The 16,672-nt window shown below is 35.0% G+C and overlaps 2 protein-coding genes across 4 annotated transcripts in view; one reads left to right on the plus strand and one right to left on the minus strand.

The window, feature by feature from the left end:
• Positions 1-345: 345 nt before the first annotated feature.
• Positions 346-8,607, plus strand: LOC107690555 (low affinity vacuolar monovalent cation/H(+) antiporter-like). Of its 2 annotated transcripts, none has more exons than XM_016488927.1 (20): positions 346-480; positions 1,360-1,515; positions 2,440-2,552; positions 2,694-2,802; positions 3,175-3,291; positions 3,397-3,458; positions 3,763-3,936; positions 4,534-4,719; positions 4,808-4,907; positions 5,435-5,576; positions 5,858-6,041; positions 6,187-6,286; positions 6,361-6,479; positions 6,569-6,606; positions 6,679-6,797; positions 6,886-7,031; positions 7,308-7,402; positions 7,498-7,576; positions 7,649-7,757; positions 8,257-8,607. In XM_016488927.1, the coding sequence occupies exons 1-20, from the start codon at positions 384-386 to the stop codon at positions 8,328-8,330; spliced, it is 2,319 nt and encodes a 772-aa protein (XP_016344413.1). In that variant the 5' UTR covers positions 346-383; the 3' UTR covers positions 8,331-8,607. The 2 variants fall into 2 exon arrangements, with proteins under 2 accessions (XP_016344413.1, XP_016344420.1); XM_016488934.1 differs by having other exon boundaries at positions 2,467-2,552.
• Positions 8,608-8,643: 36 nt separating this feature from the next.
• The window catches only part of LOC107690572 (kelch domain-containing protein 10-like), a 14,266-nt gene continuing 6,237 nt past the window's right edge, over positions 8,644-16,672 (minus strand). Inside the window, exons 2-10 of one of the 2 annotated variants that reach the window (XM_016488942.1) lie at positions 15,279-15,371; positions 12,852-13,073; positions 11,998-12,152; positions 11,761-11,909; positions 11,530-11,614; positions 11,237-11,303; positions 11,095-11,142; positions 10,874-11,013; positions 8,644-10,700 (exon numbers count right to left, since the gene is read on the minus strand). In XM_016488942.1, coding sequence (XP_016344428.1) covers positions 10,491-10,700; positions 10,874-11,013; positions 11,095-11,142; positions 11,237-11,303; positions 11,530-11,614; positions 11,761-11,909; positions 11,998-12,152; positions 12,852-13,073; positions 15,279-15,371 — 1,169 coding nt within the window. In that variant the 3' untranslated portion in view covers positions 8,644-10,490. The remainder of the gene's footprint in view (positions 10,701-10,873; positions 11,014-11,094; positions 11,143-11,236; positions 11,304-11,529; positions 11,615-11,760; positions 11,910-11,997; positions 12,153-12,851; positions 13,074-15,278; positions 15,372-16,672) is intronic. The other variant, XM_016488950.1, reaches the window with a different exon arrangement.

Raw genomic sequence — 16,672 nt, forward strand, 5'->3', positions numbered from 1 at the left:
AAATGCAGGTAAAAACCTGTGAATTCTTTTCTTAGAGTGTAGCATACGAACTACTAATACACTGCTTAAAACTATAATTGTTCAGACTGAGTAGTTTTAGTTTGCTAGCTAATAAAAATAAACTTAAATTGTAATTGTTACAAAATTTGAAAGTGTTTATATTTTAATATTATATTATGCATTTATATTATTTTATAAACGCATCTAAATTAACATATATACATTTAGTTTTTTGCTGAGATTTGATGAAGTGACACAATTTTGCATCGTGATTACGCAATGACGTCACCGCGCAATGACATCGCGTCATTTAGCAACAAATCAACCTTCCTTTAGCAACTTCCCCTGAAAATGAGTTGGCAACACTGGCTACAGCTGAGCTGATGGTGGAGGCGCGCGGCTGTAGCAGGATGGCTCTCACCAAACACACGATGTCCACTGATGTGGAGAGTCGGAGGCGACGGTCAACTGAGAGCTCAGGCGAGTATTACAGTCATCTTACAATTATTCAGAAGCTCAAAGAGACTTTTACTATCCTTGTGCATTCATTAGGACTATTTTAACCTAGTTTCTTTGCTTGTTTGCTTGTTGTGGTTTCAGTGATTCTCCTAATCTATAGAAATGTACTTTCTTTTCTTTTTTTTCATTTCAAACTTTCATATCAATTCGTCGTTTTAGTGACATAAGAAATAACTCCGCTTTTTAGTGGGATTTTGGGAATATGTCACACCTGTAAGGAGAGACTGATTTCACCTGTTCTACCCACGTCATTGAGTAATGATTTTTTTTTCAACTGTAAATACAAGTTAAAACATCAGTGATGATGTGCAAAATCATGTTAAATATTTAAGTATGTGTTTTTAATTTGTCACAAATTTAAAGGCAATTTCCATACTTGTATCATCTCTGCATTGCTCAGAAAAAAATGATTAAGCCTTTAATTTACTTTAAAACATTTTTTTATGAGATTACTTTTTTCTTTTTTTGTGGGAACCGCTTTAGTATTGTGATCTTTAACTTCTAAAATGTAAATTAAAGTTTTAAATACGTATTTAATTATAGCTTATAGGCACATTTGACTTCTTATTTTGAAATATGGTAGTAAACATTGTCTGCTGTTTAGTAACTTTTATTGCTTTTATGGTTTTTCTGAAATCTCATGCCATGATATCAATTAGCAATGCAATCAGACACAGTTGATTCACTAATGTTATGTGGGAAACTGTTGTTCATGTGACCATCAGGAGTCTTTTGTTAGTTCCAGACTGACTGTTTGGGGACTCAATGAAGTCATCAGATGACCATGAGACACCTCTAAATCCACTGAGACATTGATTTCTTTCCCTGTATGACCTGTAGAGCCCCTTTGGGACCATGACCCCAAAGGTCGTCGCTGTAGCTCCCAGTGTGACAGACTGTGTGTAGCTGGAGCATATCTTGAGATCCCAGATACTCCTTCCCCCTGCACCTCCCAGTATTGCGGACACTACACCCCAAAATGTCTCTCTGCCCACAGTGAGTGTCTTGCCATAGTCTGTCTACTCAATTCATGAGTGCAAAAACAGTCATTTATAGTATATATATATTATATAAAAGTGTCAGGGATGTTATTATAGTTGTCTAAAACTGAAACTAAAATTAAAATCATTAAAAAATCGAAATAAAATAAAAGTTAAATATAAAATTAAAAAAACTTTATTTCAGCTAATTGTCAAGGCAACATTTCTCTTTTTAATTTTCAAATAAATTACAAATTATTTATATCTCTCTCTCTCTCTCTCTCTCTCTCTCTATTTATATATGAAAAAGAAACAAAAACTACTAAAATGACAAAAACAACAAAATTATCAAAGCTTTAACTGAAATCAAAATAAAAACAGAAAATATAAAAGTCATACTGATTCAAAATATTAATAATAATACATTTTAATTGATATTAATAACTAATAGTATCTAAATGATGCTAAAATAACACTGAAAAGGGTTAGGAGTCTATCTGGGAAATTACTGCATTTTTAAAATGTTCATAATATAAAGTGAGCCAAATAAGCTTCAAACCATTTCTATGTTTATGGTGTAGAAGTTATTAATATTTTAAAAATATTTTTAATAAAAATAAAAACATCTTAAATTATTATATATATTTTTTATTATTATTATTATATATTTTTTCTAATTATGTCCCCTAAAATTTTGCTAAATATGCTTATGCTAAATATTTACATGCATTTTATATGCATGAAATACTAGCTATGGAATTGGCCCTAGAAATAACAAACAATTTAGACATATTATTTAATTGTGTATTTTAGTTTGCATAAAATATTGGCTATAAAATTGGCCCTAAAAAGAACAAGCAATCACCCATTTTAATCCAAAGAATTCTTGCAGATTTTTCTCCAAAAAATGATCACTTATTTTGTTTTTTGCTTTCTTCAGGGCATTCCCTGCATTCACGGTGCACAGATGACGTTTGGCAAGAAGCGAGCATCAGAACCACCGTCCGAGCAGAAAACGAGTTCGAGGCACATAAACTTGCCAATAACTACAAGGTGTGTAAATATGAGTGCTTATTAAATATTCCTGTTTTAACGGTCAGAGATTTTTCCAGAGTGAGAAAAAAAAAACATAAGTGTGCAAATCCTTGGAATAACTGGAGGAAATGTTTCAAATGATTTATGTCTGTATGCCAGTTTGGTTTCAGGAAATGGAAGAGTCATGTAACCGAACGACCCATTGAAGACAGATCTGATGTAGTTAAGGAGCTTTATTCTGAGCTCAACTATATCAAACATCATTCAGGTTAGAAAAATATTAATGAGAAAATTAGATAAATCCCAAAAATTACTAGGGATGCAAACCACATTAAAAATAAATTGATGTCATTGCAATAGATTAAAAATGGTTAAACCAAGTAATATTTATTTTTTAAATAAATATATTTTTATTTTTTAAATAAGCACACCTTTCAAGAAAGAGCAATTCACAAAAAGACATTTTTGTGACCAGAAGTAATTGTCTGAGAAACGTTTAGCATCATTTGTTTGCAGATGCCATGTGTTTTAATATTCTGCAATCTATGCAATGGCATTCCTTCATTTTTAAGTGTAGTTTGGATATATAAAATATAGTCTGTCTGTTAACTGTAATGCTTTTACTCTCTTTTGCTCCAAGGATCACTCATCACTGCTGGGAATGTAATATATGTATTGCTCTTTGGCTGGTGGATCTCCATATTTTACTTCTTGGTTAGTCTGCTGATGTTTTGCACCATTGCTGGTATCCCATATGGTATGTCAGGGTTCTTTTGTGATTTCGTTTTTGTTACTAGTCCATTTCAGTTGCATTTTGCCACTTTATTCCCATTTGAATCTGTTCTCTCATATTCTATGATAGGAAAACTCTGTTTGCAGCTGTCGGGTTATTTCTTATGGCCATTTGGAAAGGCATTACAGAAAGTAAGTGAAAAATATATACATCTGCAGAACTTTCCTCAAAGACATAGGTAGCCAATTCATGTATTTTTAAATATTCCGTCACACTGTTGATTCGATCTGCAATACCTAGTTATATAGGCTTCTCTTATGCCTGTAGCATGGCTCATGACATTCATTACAAACTCTGCTGTTTTCCATGTTATAATCAATTTTGGCTTCCAAGAACTCATTTTCCCTGACATTTTTGTGAAATACAACATCACTGATTTCAAATCCGAATGTAAATTCTCTCGTCTGACTGCATGTTTTCAAATGCTTCCTTCAGAGCAGCAGCATGTTGAGGAAATGTTGTGTGAAATTCCCACATTGTGAGGCCATTCCAGAGGAGGTGGATGAAGTAAAGGAGTCTTCGGCGGTGAAAGAGTCTACACCTTTGCTGCGCTGTGCTCCCACAGAAATCCCTGTGACAACACCGCCTCCAAAACAGGCGCGTTACTGGGTGAGACTGTCAGTTTTGAACAGTTTATCTAGCTGATTGGCCATCATTATACTGTAAATCATTCTTGGGGTTTAGTGCATGGTTGGTAAAGTTGAGGATTGTTAACCAGAAGGTTGCTGATTTGATTTCATAAATTTGACCCTGGACCACAAAACCAGTCTTAAGTTGCACGGGTATATTTGTAGCAATAGCCAAAAATACATTGTATGGGTCAAAATTATTGATTTTTCTTTTATGCCAAAAATCATTAGGATATTAAGTAAAGATCATGTTCCATAAAGATATTTTGTCAATTTCCTCCTGTAAATATCAAAACTTAATTTTTGATTAGCAATATGCATTGCTAAGAACTTCATTTGGGCAACTTTAAAGGCGATTTTCTCAATATTTTGATTTTTTTGCACCCTCAGATTCCAGATTTTCAAATAGTTGTAATCTCGGCCAAATATTGTCCTATCCTAACAAACCATACATCAATGGAAAGCTTATTTATTCAGCTTTCAGGTCATCTATAAATCTCAATTTAAAAAAATTGACCCTTATGACTGGTTTTGTGGTCCAGGGTCACAAATGGTTACCTTAATGTTTTCTTCCTAGTGTCGGATGAGTACGTATGTTTGGCTGGTGTTGGGATACCCCCTGCTGGCTGTGGTTCATTTCCTGGCCATCTTCCTGTCCTGGATGATGGTTTTCACCATCCCTGTGTCAAAGATGAACGTCAGGACATTGAGCATCATCCTGCTTATGCCACCAGAGGAGGTCCAAGTTTGGACTGTGAAAAAGGTGAGCACTATAGTATTTGCTGTTTACATTAGTAGATCATCTAACTTTTTTTTTAATACTAATGGTTGCCATGTCTTCTATTCTTTAGCCACAAGGTTGTGAGACCAGAGTTCTGCTGTGCTGTTACCGCGCCTTCAACTGGTACTACTACAAATACACTGTGGATGGGATCAATGTGTTTGCTGTCAGTATCCTTCATGCCTATGGCTGTTTATAAACTGCTCTCATGTGAAATGGTACCTTTTTCATTATTTATGACTTATTTATATTTTTATGAGACATACAGTGTGGGAAAAGAAAAATAACTGATAAAATGGAGGTAATGATGAAAATAATTATGGAAATCTAATAAAATATGAAAAAATTAAATATATAGTATATATACTCATTAAATAGCCGACTAAAATATTTAATAAAACAAAGATTATTGGAGTACATTTTACAAGAAAATACTACATTTGGGTTTTTTTACTTAAAAAATTGTGCATTTAATTCATTGTGTTAATTGCTATTTCTTTGTACTTGTTTGTGAAATTTGCTAGCAATTTCTGAGTGAAAATGTTTCTACACCATTATTTTTGGGGGGTATATAAATAATACTGAAATGGTACCTTAGTTGATAATGCCTTTTGTTAGCTTTATTGTAGAAAAAAAAATGTTTTCTCTATGATATGCACCATATATGGACATGTCAAGATCTTTAAAAATCTTTCAGACCTGTTGCCGCTGGTTATTTTCACTCTGGTGATTGGCTACGTGGACAGAGATAATTATTATGTGAGCTCAGAGGCAAAGTTTGCCATAGCATTGAGCTCCATTATCCCATTGTCTTACTACATTGGGATGGGGATTGCAAGGTAATATTTAAAAATCCTAACTTGTTTGTTCAAGTGGTATGTGTGTATTTGTTTATTTAATAGATTTTATTTATTGAATAATTTACATTTATTCTTTTTTCTTTGTTCATTTTATTTAATTAACTATTTCTTAAATGTGCCTACTTCTGGTTTATATGTTTATTATATTACATTACATTATATTACTTTCCCCAGAGTCTTTTCTTCTTCTTCCTCCTAATAATTGGTTAATTAGTTTTTTACATGCAAAATCTGTGTGAATACCACTGTGTTCTCTGTAGTATTTCCGCACAGAGTAACTTTGCAGTGGGAGCGGTAGTAAATGCCACGTTCGGCTCGATTACAGAGATGGCCTTCTACATCACAGCTTTGCTGCAGGGTCATCGCGCAGGAAACAAGTGCTATGCAGAGATCGTCAAATCTGCTCTGACCGGCACGCTGCTGGGCTGCATCCTCTTCATACCTGTGAGAGCGAGTCTGTGTTTATGTGTGTGTTTCTGTGATACTGCTTCCTCACACTATTCCTCCTCCTGATAACTGCCCCACGTACAGTACATGTCATATGTAATAAATTCCTCTAACAGCTGCATTCTGTGCGAGTGTGTTTTAGGGCATCTGTATGATCATCGGCGGCTGCAAACACAGTGAGCAGCGGTTCAACAGCAGGTCGGCAGGAGTCAGCTCTGCTCTGCTTTTCATATCAGTAGGAGGTGAGAGAACTAAATACTCACTGTTCTTAAGTAGAAAGAATTATTTTTGACCTTTCACCTCTGTCTGACCACAGGTGTTTTCGCCCCCACACTGTTTTCAAAGGCTTATGGAAACTTTATATGTGAGGGCTGTAACAACTCGCTTAGTAACACCACAAAGCCCTTCATTTGTAATAACTGCCACTATGACCTGGTACGTTGTTTACTTAATAAAATTCAAGCCATTTAGACATATAATCCAGAGCACAGTAGTTAAATATATGACCATGATGTTTTCTACAGAGTGAAAACAACCGACCCCTCTTTTTGAGTCATATCGAGTGAGTATACGAACACACTTGTTTTTACAACATAACGATTTTTAAATGTCTAAATTCCGTTTTTGTTTTCAGGCCTTTAGTGTACACAATCTCTGTCCTGTTGCCTGCTGCGTATCTTGTTGGTCTGATCTTCACGCTTAAGACTCATTCGCATATTTATGATCTCCACATTAGTGATGCCCACTGTCATGGTGCGTATTTGTGATTTTGCATTTGGATTATGCCATTCTGGTTATGTGATGCTTTTATTTAATGTCTTAATTATTCTGTTTGTGTTAGTTATTAGCGACCATGGTGCAGTGGTTCACTGGTCTAGAGCGAGAGCTCTAGTGGTGCTCATTTTGGCTACGGTGTTGATGGCAGCTTGCGCTGATCTCAGCACTGAGCACATCAAACCTATCATTTCCAATTCCAGTGTCTCACAGGTACATTATTTTATTTAAAATTAATTTATTTTACATATGGAATTAATTTTATTTTATGATTTTCATGTTATTTTGGTTTGATACAATTTTTTTTTATATTACTTAAAGGTAATTTTAAAAGTAATTTATTTTTAAATTAATTAATAAATGTATCAAATTAATACGTTTTCCCATTTTTATGTTTTCTATATGAAATTAAATGTCTCCTGTGTGTAGTCCCTGTCCCTGCTCTGTATTTAATCTTAGATATTCACATATAAATATATTTTGTTGCAGTATTTTATTGGAGTTACTATATTGGCCATGGTTCCCGAGCTTCCTGAGATAGTCAATGGGATCCAGTTTGCTCTTCAGAACAACATCAGCCTCAGGTTACAATAATTTGGTGTTAAAATAGATGTGCACTTGACTATTTTCACTATGTGATCTGGATGTGGCTCTAATATGGATATTTGCCATCATGTAGCCTGGAAGTGGGGAGCTGTATTGCAGTTCAGGTGTGCATGTTGCAGATACCGCTACTGATCTTTTTCAATGCTTTTTATGTAAGTCACACCACCACAGTTGGTTTCTGTTACTTAGTTCTGCAGTATGACACCAGTTCTGTTTCTCTCTAGGATGTTGGATTCATTCTCATATTCAGTGATTTACACCTCTGGGCAAGCATCTTTAGCGTGATTCTGGTCAACTACATATTTATGGATGGAAAGTCGGACTACTTTCAGGGTGAGCATTATTATTAGTATTATTGATTAAAGGAATAGTTCGTACAATATTAAAATTCTATCATTATTTATGTGCCATCATGTTACTGTACAAAAGCTCTATGTAAGGAACAGCCTTGAAAATCCTGCTTGACAGCCATGATCAGCACTTACTTTCACTGTATGAAAAGAACTGCTTGGATATTCAGCTATAAATAACTTCTTTGTATTCCAATGAAGAATGCAAGTCCTACAGGTTTGAAAAAGGCTGATAAAACAATTTTCATTTTTGGGTGAACTATTGAAAAAATAAACAGTAATATAATTTTTTTGTATAATGTATGAATTAACGTATATCATTTTGTTTATTGTGCATTTCTGTTGTGCTTGATTTGAGACAATTAATAGTATTGTTAAATGTAATCTGATTTGGTTTAGTTGTAAAGATTAGTACGATTAGTTCAAGTTGTTACATAAAATAGTGAATACTAAATGTTTTTTGTTTTTTTTTGCCTGAACAGGAACCGCTCTGGTGGTCGTGTACCTAATTCTTCTGGCTTTGTACTTTTTTGCACCTACTCCTCTTGGATGTTAAGAAAATAATTTTTCCTTGTCTTTTATAGTTGGTGTGTTTGTATAGTGTATTTTTGTCTTATATACTATAAAGTTCTTTATACGGAATATTTTCCAGCATATGACGTATGAGAGCTCTTACTTTTGAGCCTTATAGAAGCTGAGAGCAATTTCACCATGTGTTTACTTAAAAATGCATAATATTTTACATTTACACACACAAGAAGTAAAAGAAACGGATGTAGCAATGAATCACAATGAAATTATAATAAATGTTGTATTCCTTTCATTAACTTTTCTTGAACTTGTGTAAACACTGGAGATTCAACACACCACCAGTTGGAAGTAGTTTATTAATTATTCAACAATAAAACACAAAACTGGTACACAAGTTACAGGTAACCGGTGAGTACCTTGAACATTTGCTGCACAACTGAGGAATCGAAGTCCAGCGAGACCCCTCGTCTTAAAAAACAAATGTAGGGACTCTCGTCACTCCATTCAGACTGAGTGAAAAATTTCACTGTGCTGCTGAAATCATTTATGAAAATAAATGTGTAGTTGTCACAGTCTGCACGTCATCTGTATGACAAAGCACCCTTAAATCCTGACCCATGCAAACAGGAATCCAGTCATGCAGAAGGTGGGTGGGTACTGGGTAGGCACATATTATGGGCATGTATGTGACCTAATACCAGAAAAAAAAGTCAACATAAATCTAATTTTACTGTGTGTAATAGCAATTATTAATCTTTTAACATTTTACTCCACTATATCAATTGCTGGTGCCTAATGAATGTAGTTAAATGGCCAAGAACTGTAACAGGTTAAATAACCCAACAAGGCAAAACGCATTAACTCTGAATTCAAGATGCTGTATTTGGCATTGCGGCCAGAGATGTTTTGAATTCAGAGCTTGATTTTTTTTTTTTTTAGGTCAGCATAGTAAAAGATGCTCCGCTACATTATTGCTCAATGACAGGAAGGTTATCTGTTTTTCTGTACAGATATACACAAGGCCCAAAATATCATTAGCATTGTGCTGACCAAATGGTTTTAAATTTAGATAGTTTTATTTCTTGTAAATGCATGAAGTGCTAGAAAGCTTGATGAAAATGGCAAGTGCGCATCTGTTGTATTATAAATTCAGGTCAGCTTGTTCTAGAATAGAATTTGAGTTAAACAATAATAAAGTGCTTTTAGCAAAGCTTTGTTTAATCACATCTTGCTTAGTAAAGGCACTGTCAACGTGTCAGTTTGAACATTTGGATGAGGGATGATTTAAGGAAAAACATTTTATTTCAGTAAAAGTAAATTAAGGAGCACCTTATTCACAGTGATGTAACGATTGGTTTACAAAACTGGGTGAAACATGGGAACAGCTCTGCAATGACTGTACAGCTTTGTTGACACATTACTTGGGGTCTGGTGTTTGTGCCTAAATGCAGATGTAACTGCAGATCTGAGCAACAGCATCCAACCTAAAAATCAACATTCTCCGTTAAAACCCATTTTGTTAAAACATTCAACTTTTCAACACTGTTTTGCACCGTTTTCACTGAAGTAAAGCCTTAAATCCCAATCCTAGACATCAAGAGTTCTGCATAAGTCTGTTCAGATATCCAAACAGTTGCCTGGAAACTCAAGCTAATCGAACCCTGATTACATCTCTGCTGATTAAATATTCATGCCGTGGTGTGGTGATTCATAAAACTTAAATAATTATTTGACAGGAGAGGAAATAGAATTAAGATACATCATTAAAATCAACTCAACATGTCCCCCAGGTCACTACTGAAGGCCAATAAATAATATTACAATCTCAAGAAAGAAAGAAAGAAGAAAAAAAAGGATACTTTCAGGTCACTGACCCATAGTGTTTGAGAAAAGAACTTTCTCTCTAATGGAGATTTATGTTTTGTACTGATTTTTCAAATCATTAAAAGGAGCATATGCAAAACAAAAAAAGGCATTCTACAGTTTTTGGTTTTAAGGCGGGCTTTGTTAGGATGGAGTTCCTTAGTTGATCCTGTTTTTCAAGTCCACACACTGGCTTCAAGTGCTGTCGTCCTGCTCATGATCAGCTTCAAAAAAATTAAAAATTAAATAAAAAAATAAAAAAAAAGGTACACGCACAGTACGTACACAATCTGTCTTTCGCGCTCACAGCCCCCTCACCTCTTTATTTCAAGCGTTCAATGAGTTCCTGGGTGAGGCCCAAGTTTAGCAGCTGTATCGGGGTAAGTTGGGCCAGGTGTGGGAAGGCTTTGAGCAGACGCTCCCAGCACAGCTCCAGCAGACTGGGCACTACCAGCCAGATCTTAAACAATGAACCAGTCCGCTTATTCTCATGGATGTTCACCACGCCACCATGGATGTACATGCAGCCGGCCTGAAAGAGAAAAAAAGACATTTAGAACGATTTTAGATTTTTACCAGTGTAAAAGATACTTTTGGAAAATTGTTAACAGCAGAATAAATATTTATAAAGTAAACAATATAAATAAATAATGAAAAATATTAAAATGAATGAATGAAAAAAATAAAAACTAAGTATGAACTGACCGGGGTAACAGCAGCACAGTGGAAGTACGCAGGTTCGGGCATCACTGCAGGTAGTTTATTCCACTGAAACGTCTGCAGGTTGATTTTCCACAGGTCGTCTAGTATTACTTCACCATTGTAACCTCCACATATAAATACAGCTGCCACAAAGAACAACAGCAATCACACACTGAGCCCTACAACGGATCTTAAATTCAACATTTACATTATTAACGCCTTACCATTTTTAATCTGCACACAACTATGACATCTCCGAGGGGCTGGGTATCCTGAAAAAAAAAGCACTGATTAAGCATGTACTTTTACAGCATGCTTTCCATTGTCAGATGTTAAATTGCTTAAGACAAGAATTGCATTACTAACCTATTCTTTCATGAGGCTTAGTTGTGATTGCCTCCCAGGAATTTGTTTCAAGGTTATATGCGTGTATCTGATACAAACATTTGGGACAACTGTCATTATAATTTCTGAAAAAATCATTAATTAATCCATTTAATATATAAATTGTCTAATCAGACTGCAGATAACAATTTAAGTATGAATTACATTAATGTTTTCATGTTTCTTGAGCAAGGCCCATTAGTTCCAATAAACAAATGATGTCATGTAACACAGTGAACACTGGCAAAAATGGCAATTCATGGAAACATTTGTACCTTGTCTAATGGGTAGGAAGTCCAGGAAGTTCCCCCTCCTAGAATATATATCCTCTGTCCATCATGGGCTATCTCATGCCTATATCTATACAAAACAAATTTCGAAGGAAGTTTGGCATATCTGTTCATAGACTGACATTTTAGCATCAGACAAAAAGCGGTGGCATGCATAAATGTGTTCAGTGACCCTAGCTTTGTTTCAAATAAAATTTAAGGTCAAAAGTCACTTACCGCTCCTCCGGCAGGTCGTCTGGAGGGTTGTTGGGTTTCAGATGAATCCACTCACGTGTTGTCAGATCCAGTCTGTGAAGATCTGTGCTGTAGATGTAGCCTGTCGTACCTCCAAATACATATAGGAAGCCGTTGATTATGGCCATCGCCTTCAAAACAAATAAGGGATCACTCAATCAATCGATGTAAGTTAGTATGTTTACTAGTAAACATCGGGACTTATTAAGGCTTTCGTACCTGTCCATATATTCGATTGGGTTTCTTGCCCCTGCAGTTGAGGAGAGACCAGCGTTTGTAGTTAACGTTGCAGACGTGAACATCATTTCCATTGTTTTCCCCAAACGGGATTCCGGTCCCGCCAAACACAAGCAGGTTGTTTCCGTGCAAAACAGCTGTGTGATGTACAAAGAAGATGGTCAAGTGAGGTAAGAGGTTTAAAATACCTGACTTACCGGTAACAGACGTGTGGCCTTTCGGCACATCCTCAAAACACAACAAAATCACAAATCAAACAAGACAAAAACAAAGCCAATAAATTAATATTATACACATACAGCAAATCAAAACGGCTTGATAATTGAGACTGTTTAGAATTTTGGGGGATTAAAACAAACAAACATTTTATCCTTGTAGGGTGGTTGTGTCCACACAATTCTAAAACACATTTATATGCAAACACCATGTAAAAGTGAATTTTGCATTCAATGTCCCCTTTAAATTACACTCAATTAAGTTTTTATAATAAAGTTACAATACTAACTTTACAATCACATAAATATAAACATTTAAATGGTGGCTGTCATAAAAACGTCATAAATAACTGAGGCGCTACAGCGATCTGTCACTCCACATTAAACAGCACCAAAACGGTATTTATTGTTTGAATATTGTAATAAAATGGCCAGAATTTGAAATCTGAGACTTAGCTTATTGTGATTTATTGGATGGGAGGCGCACAATGTTCCATTTATTAACTGAAAACAGGCTAGACTAATCGATTCTTGGGATTTAAGAATCAATATGATTTCGTAAAAATTTAAATTGAGAAATCTATATATCTATAGATCGATCGATCGATAAAAACATTTTACCTGACATTGAAGCCAGTTCAGTAGGCATGAAACCCTCAGTGCGGATCTGTTGCCATGTTCCTGTGGCGAAGTGGAACCTCCACAGCTCCCTGAACAGCGGGTAGTCTTCATTCTCTGAGCCACCTGATTCATCGTAGTCGGGGTTATACCCTCCAAACACATAGAGGTTGGTGTTGTCCGCCACACAGCGATGGCCGCTCCGGGCTGGAGGGGCTCTGTGACCTACATAGACAGATAGCAGCCTATTGATGACGAGACCACAAAGATAAACAACTACATTTGCTAAATTCAAAGGGAAGCAGTTGGAAAACAAAAAATGTACCTACATTTCAGACATAAATGACAGTAGATCAACACTAATTTTTAATTAGATTAGCAATATTATGAATAAAGTGAGCAAATCCAACCACATCCATCCTACTTGAAATGCATACTTCAGGCTGCAAATTAAAACCGAGTAAACTTCATAATCTCCAACCAGATTTATTCATATTTAATGCAGCAGAATTTTATAACAGGATACAGATATGGAAGGGACTAGATTCAGGAATCAGGATTAGACTTAGATGAACTTCCTTCTCTTAGACGAAGCTTGAGAATGTGCTCTTGTGTATCACACATTTGTTCAGGATCAGATAAATACACAAAAGAGTATACATAGGGGTTACAGTGACACAACAGTAACCCCAAATTAATTAACGACAACAACTAGTTGAAATCCTCATAAGCCCTCATTTTTTGCCAAGGTCTAGTTAATTAAATGTTCATGTCAAAGAAGCTATGGCCACTCTCCCCCAAACACAATGCACAGAAACACAAACAGAAGTTCAGCTGAAACTATTTCTAAATATATGCTTTTATTTATTAATATAGTAATAATAATAATAATAATAATATTATCTGCTGTTATTATAACAACAATAAAAAATATATTATTTATATTTATTTACATATTTTTATTTTATTTATGAAGAGTTTGGATCCAAAACGCTATAAATCCATTTGGATTAATTTGAGTAAAAATGTGTTTTCTTTACCAAGAAAGTGGCAAGATGAAAACCACTATTTTCTGTTTCAAACTTTCACATAGCATCTTTAGGTTATATAATAACATTAAAAATTAAAATCCAGATTTTGATTTTCAAAGACTTATTATAAAATTGTATTATTTTTTTCCCAAAATGCAATAAATCCATTGAATCAATATAAAAGTTATTTTTCATATTGAAACTGTTGAAAATACACAACATAGTAAGTTGATCCACATATGACAGCCTCTGAACTTGGTCAATACTAATCTTATATGCAGGCACTGGACTAAAAATACATTCAATCAGTCATCGCTCCAAAAAGAATTTAACGGGTCATCTTGTTAATGCTATAAATTAATTACAACAAAAGAAAATTTTATCATGAACATACATGAACAACAATATCACATTAAACCACAGAAATTCCAAAATGACATTTCCCTTACATTCAACTTCCAAAAGTGCATTCATCTTTGCCATGTTACATTCATTTAGTTGACAAGTGCTATACGCTGTATTAACAAAAACATTAATGGCATTAATAAATTTATGGCGTTTTGGAACCAAACTCTTCTATGATTGTTATTATAACAATAAAACTTTAATAATATTTTATTTATTTATATTATTACTACAATCAATAATATTTGTTGTAATAATAAACAAATACATACATACAAAATATAAATACATAAATATATTGTTACTATTATTAAATATTATTAAAATGAAAACACAATACATTTTTAAATATATTAATAAAATTTAGAGAGAGAGAGAGAAATATTTCGAACTGAGGAATAAAATATTATAATTAACCAAAAGGGCAAAAGGTATTGTAACATTTGCATACACCTTTTTTTTGTCCCAGTATACAAGACTTTGATAAGGTGACACCCAACTTGGTTGATTCATCTTTTGAATCTCTGAAAAGAACTGATCTGCACAGTCCAAAGGTCAACTATGATCACGGCACGTGCAAGCTAGCAACCACACCCTGGCAAATTTCTTGGCAGTGAATTTGCCTTGAAACCCGGATGCTGCACCTGAGTGGGATGGGCTAATAAGGATGGGAGGGAACTGAAAAACTGACACGAATCAATAAAAATAAAAAGGTCCAATACACATCCCTCACTCACAACCAGACAAACACTTTGACCTTTCCCATTTATTTTCTTTAACACCCAAGCCATCCTGCCCCAGCTTTGCCCCCAATGAAAGCGAGGCAGAAAGAGCCCTGGCAAAAGAGCAGTGGTCTTTTTTTTTAACACCACAGTGATTAAGAGCAGTTTTGAAGAGAGGTAGGGTGGGGACAGCATGGGGGAGGCCTCCAAATTTGTCATGTGGGTTTTCTTTTTTGAAGTTCAGTTAAAGGCGGACATCGCCTATTACCCACCTTCTCTTAAAAACCTGTTAGGGATCCGTAGAATGGGGCAGGGCTGGCCAAGGAGTCTTCGAGCTTGTACCCAGGAAACTCTCTTCTTAGAGCCTGTTACCACAATTACCGCAGTCAGACAGACAAAAAATAACAACAACAAAAGGACAAATGGCAAAATAAAGGAAAACATAAACAGACAAACACCGTACCCAACACTCAAGGGGTCAACAAATGGGCTGACAAATGAAAATAAAGAAAGACTAATGTACAATAAAGTGAATTGGTATGTCACATCCTATAGGGGAAAAAAACTCCTAACTGCCACACGTCCCACAGTTTAATTAATCTGTGCAATAACTAAGAAAAACATTAAAGGCCCTTGCACACCGAGTCCGAAATTTTCGCACGTTAAAAAATAAATACGACCTCACGTTGTGCCAATCACATTTACACACTGCCTCCGAAACCTTCGTCCGTCATAAAAAAATTCGGATCGGGTTCGATTTTCTGCAATTTTTTGCATCCGTAGCAAGCATTTTGAGAGGTGTTTTGACAATTCAGAGCCACCGTACAAGCGAACACCAAAATCCAGAATGGTGTCTGACAAGTTGATCCACTTCTTCTCGCTGCACAAAGCACTGTATAGGTCCTTGCACACCGAGTTCATGGAAATTGGGTGGTCTTCTTTTTAATATGTGGCTCCAGTATCGCTAGCAAAGCTTCAAACTGAGCCACTGACATCCTGAAGTCAGCTTTGAATCGCCCGGGATAATCCCGCAGCTAGGGCTGGGCGATATAGCTAAAAAATTTAGCAACAATATAATGTTTCATATAGTTCGGTATCGATAATTATTGACATTTTTATAACCTTTTTTAAAACAAAGAGCAATAGAAAAATGTTTTAATTTAAACACTGCATTTTTAAATTAACACAATTTATTGAGACAAACAACAACTATTTTGTGTTTTAACAATCAAACACAAAATAAAAATTAAACAAATATCTAATTTCTAATGTTTTATATTCAGATTAAATCAATAGTATGTTCCTGCACAACCGGAGGCTGCAGTTTCCGGACCGCAGTTCTAGGACCCTATTCTTTTGTAACAGCGCCACCTGCCGAATTGGATCAATAAAGATAGCCGACATGGACAGCAATCAGAGTGAGTAACTTTACCGATTTTCAATTAAGTTTTATTTTATAACCTTAAAACGATGCAAAGTTTACGTAGCCAACGTGAGAACTGCTAAAAAATAATAATGAATTCCCGATTGCTAGTTTTATTGATTATTACGATGTTCTTAATTCGTGGCCATGATTTAATTAAGCTAAACCTTGTTGACATAATGACTACAATAAGTAAATCTAGCCAGCACATAAATTAAACTTAAAAAGATGATAAAAGCATGT

This window comes from Sinocyclocheilus anshuiensis, unplaced genomic scaffold, assembly GCF_001515605.1.
Source record: "Sinocyclocheilus anshuiensis isolate Anshui unplaced genomic scaffold, SAMN03320099.WGS_v1.1 scaffold641, whole genome shotgun sequence".
Taxonomy (NCBI): domain Eukaryota; kingdom Metazoa; phylum Chordata; class Actinopteri; order Cypriniformes; family Cyprinidae; genus Sinocyclocheilus; species Sinocyclocheilus anshuiensis.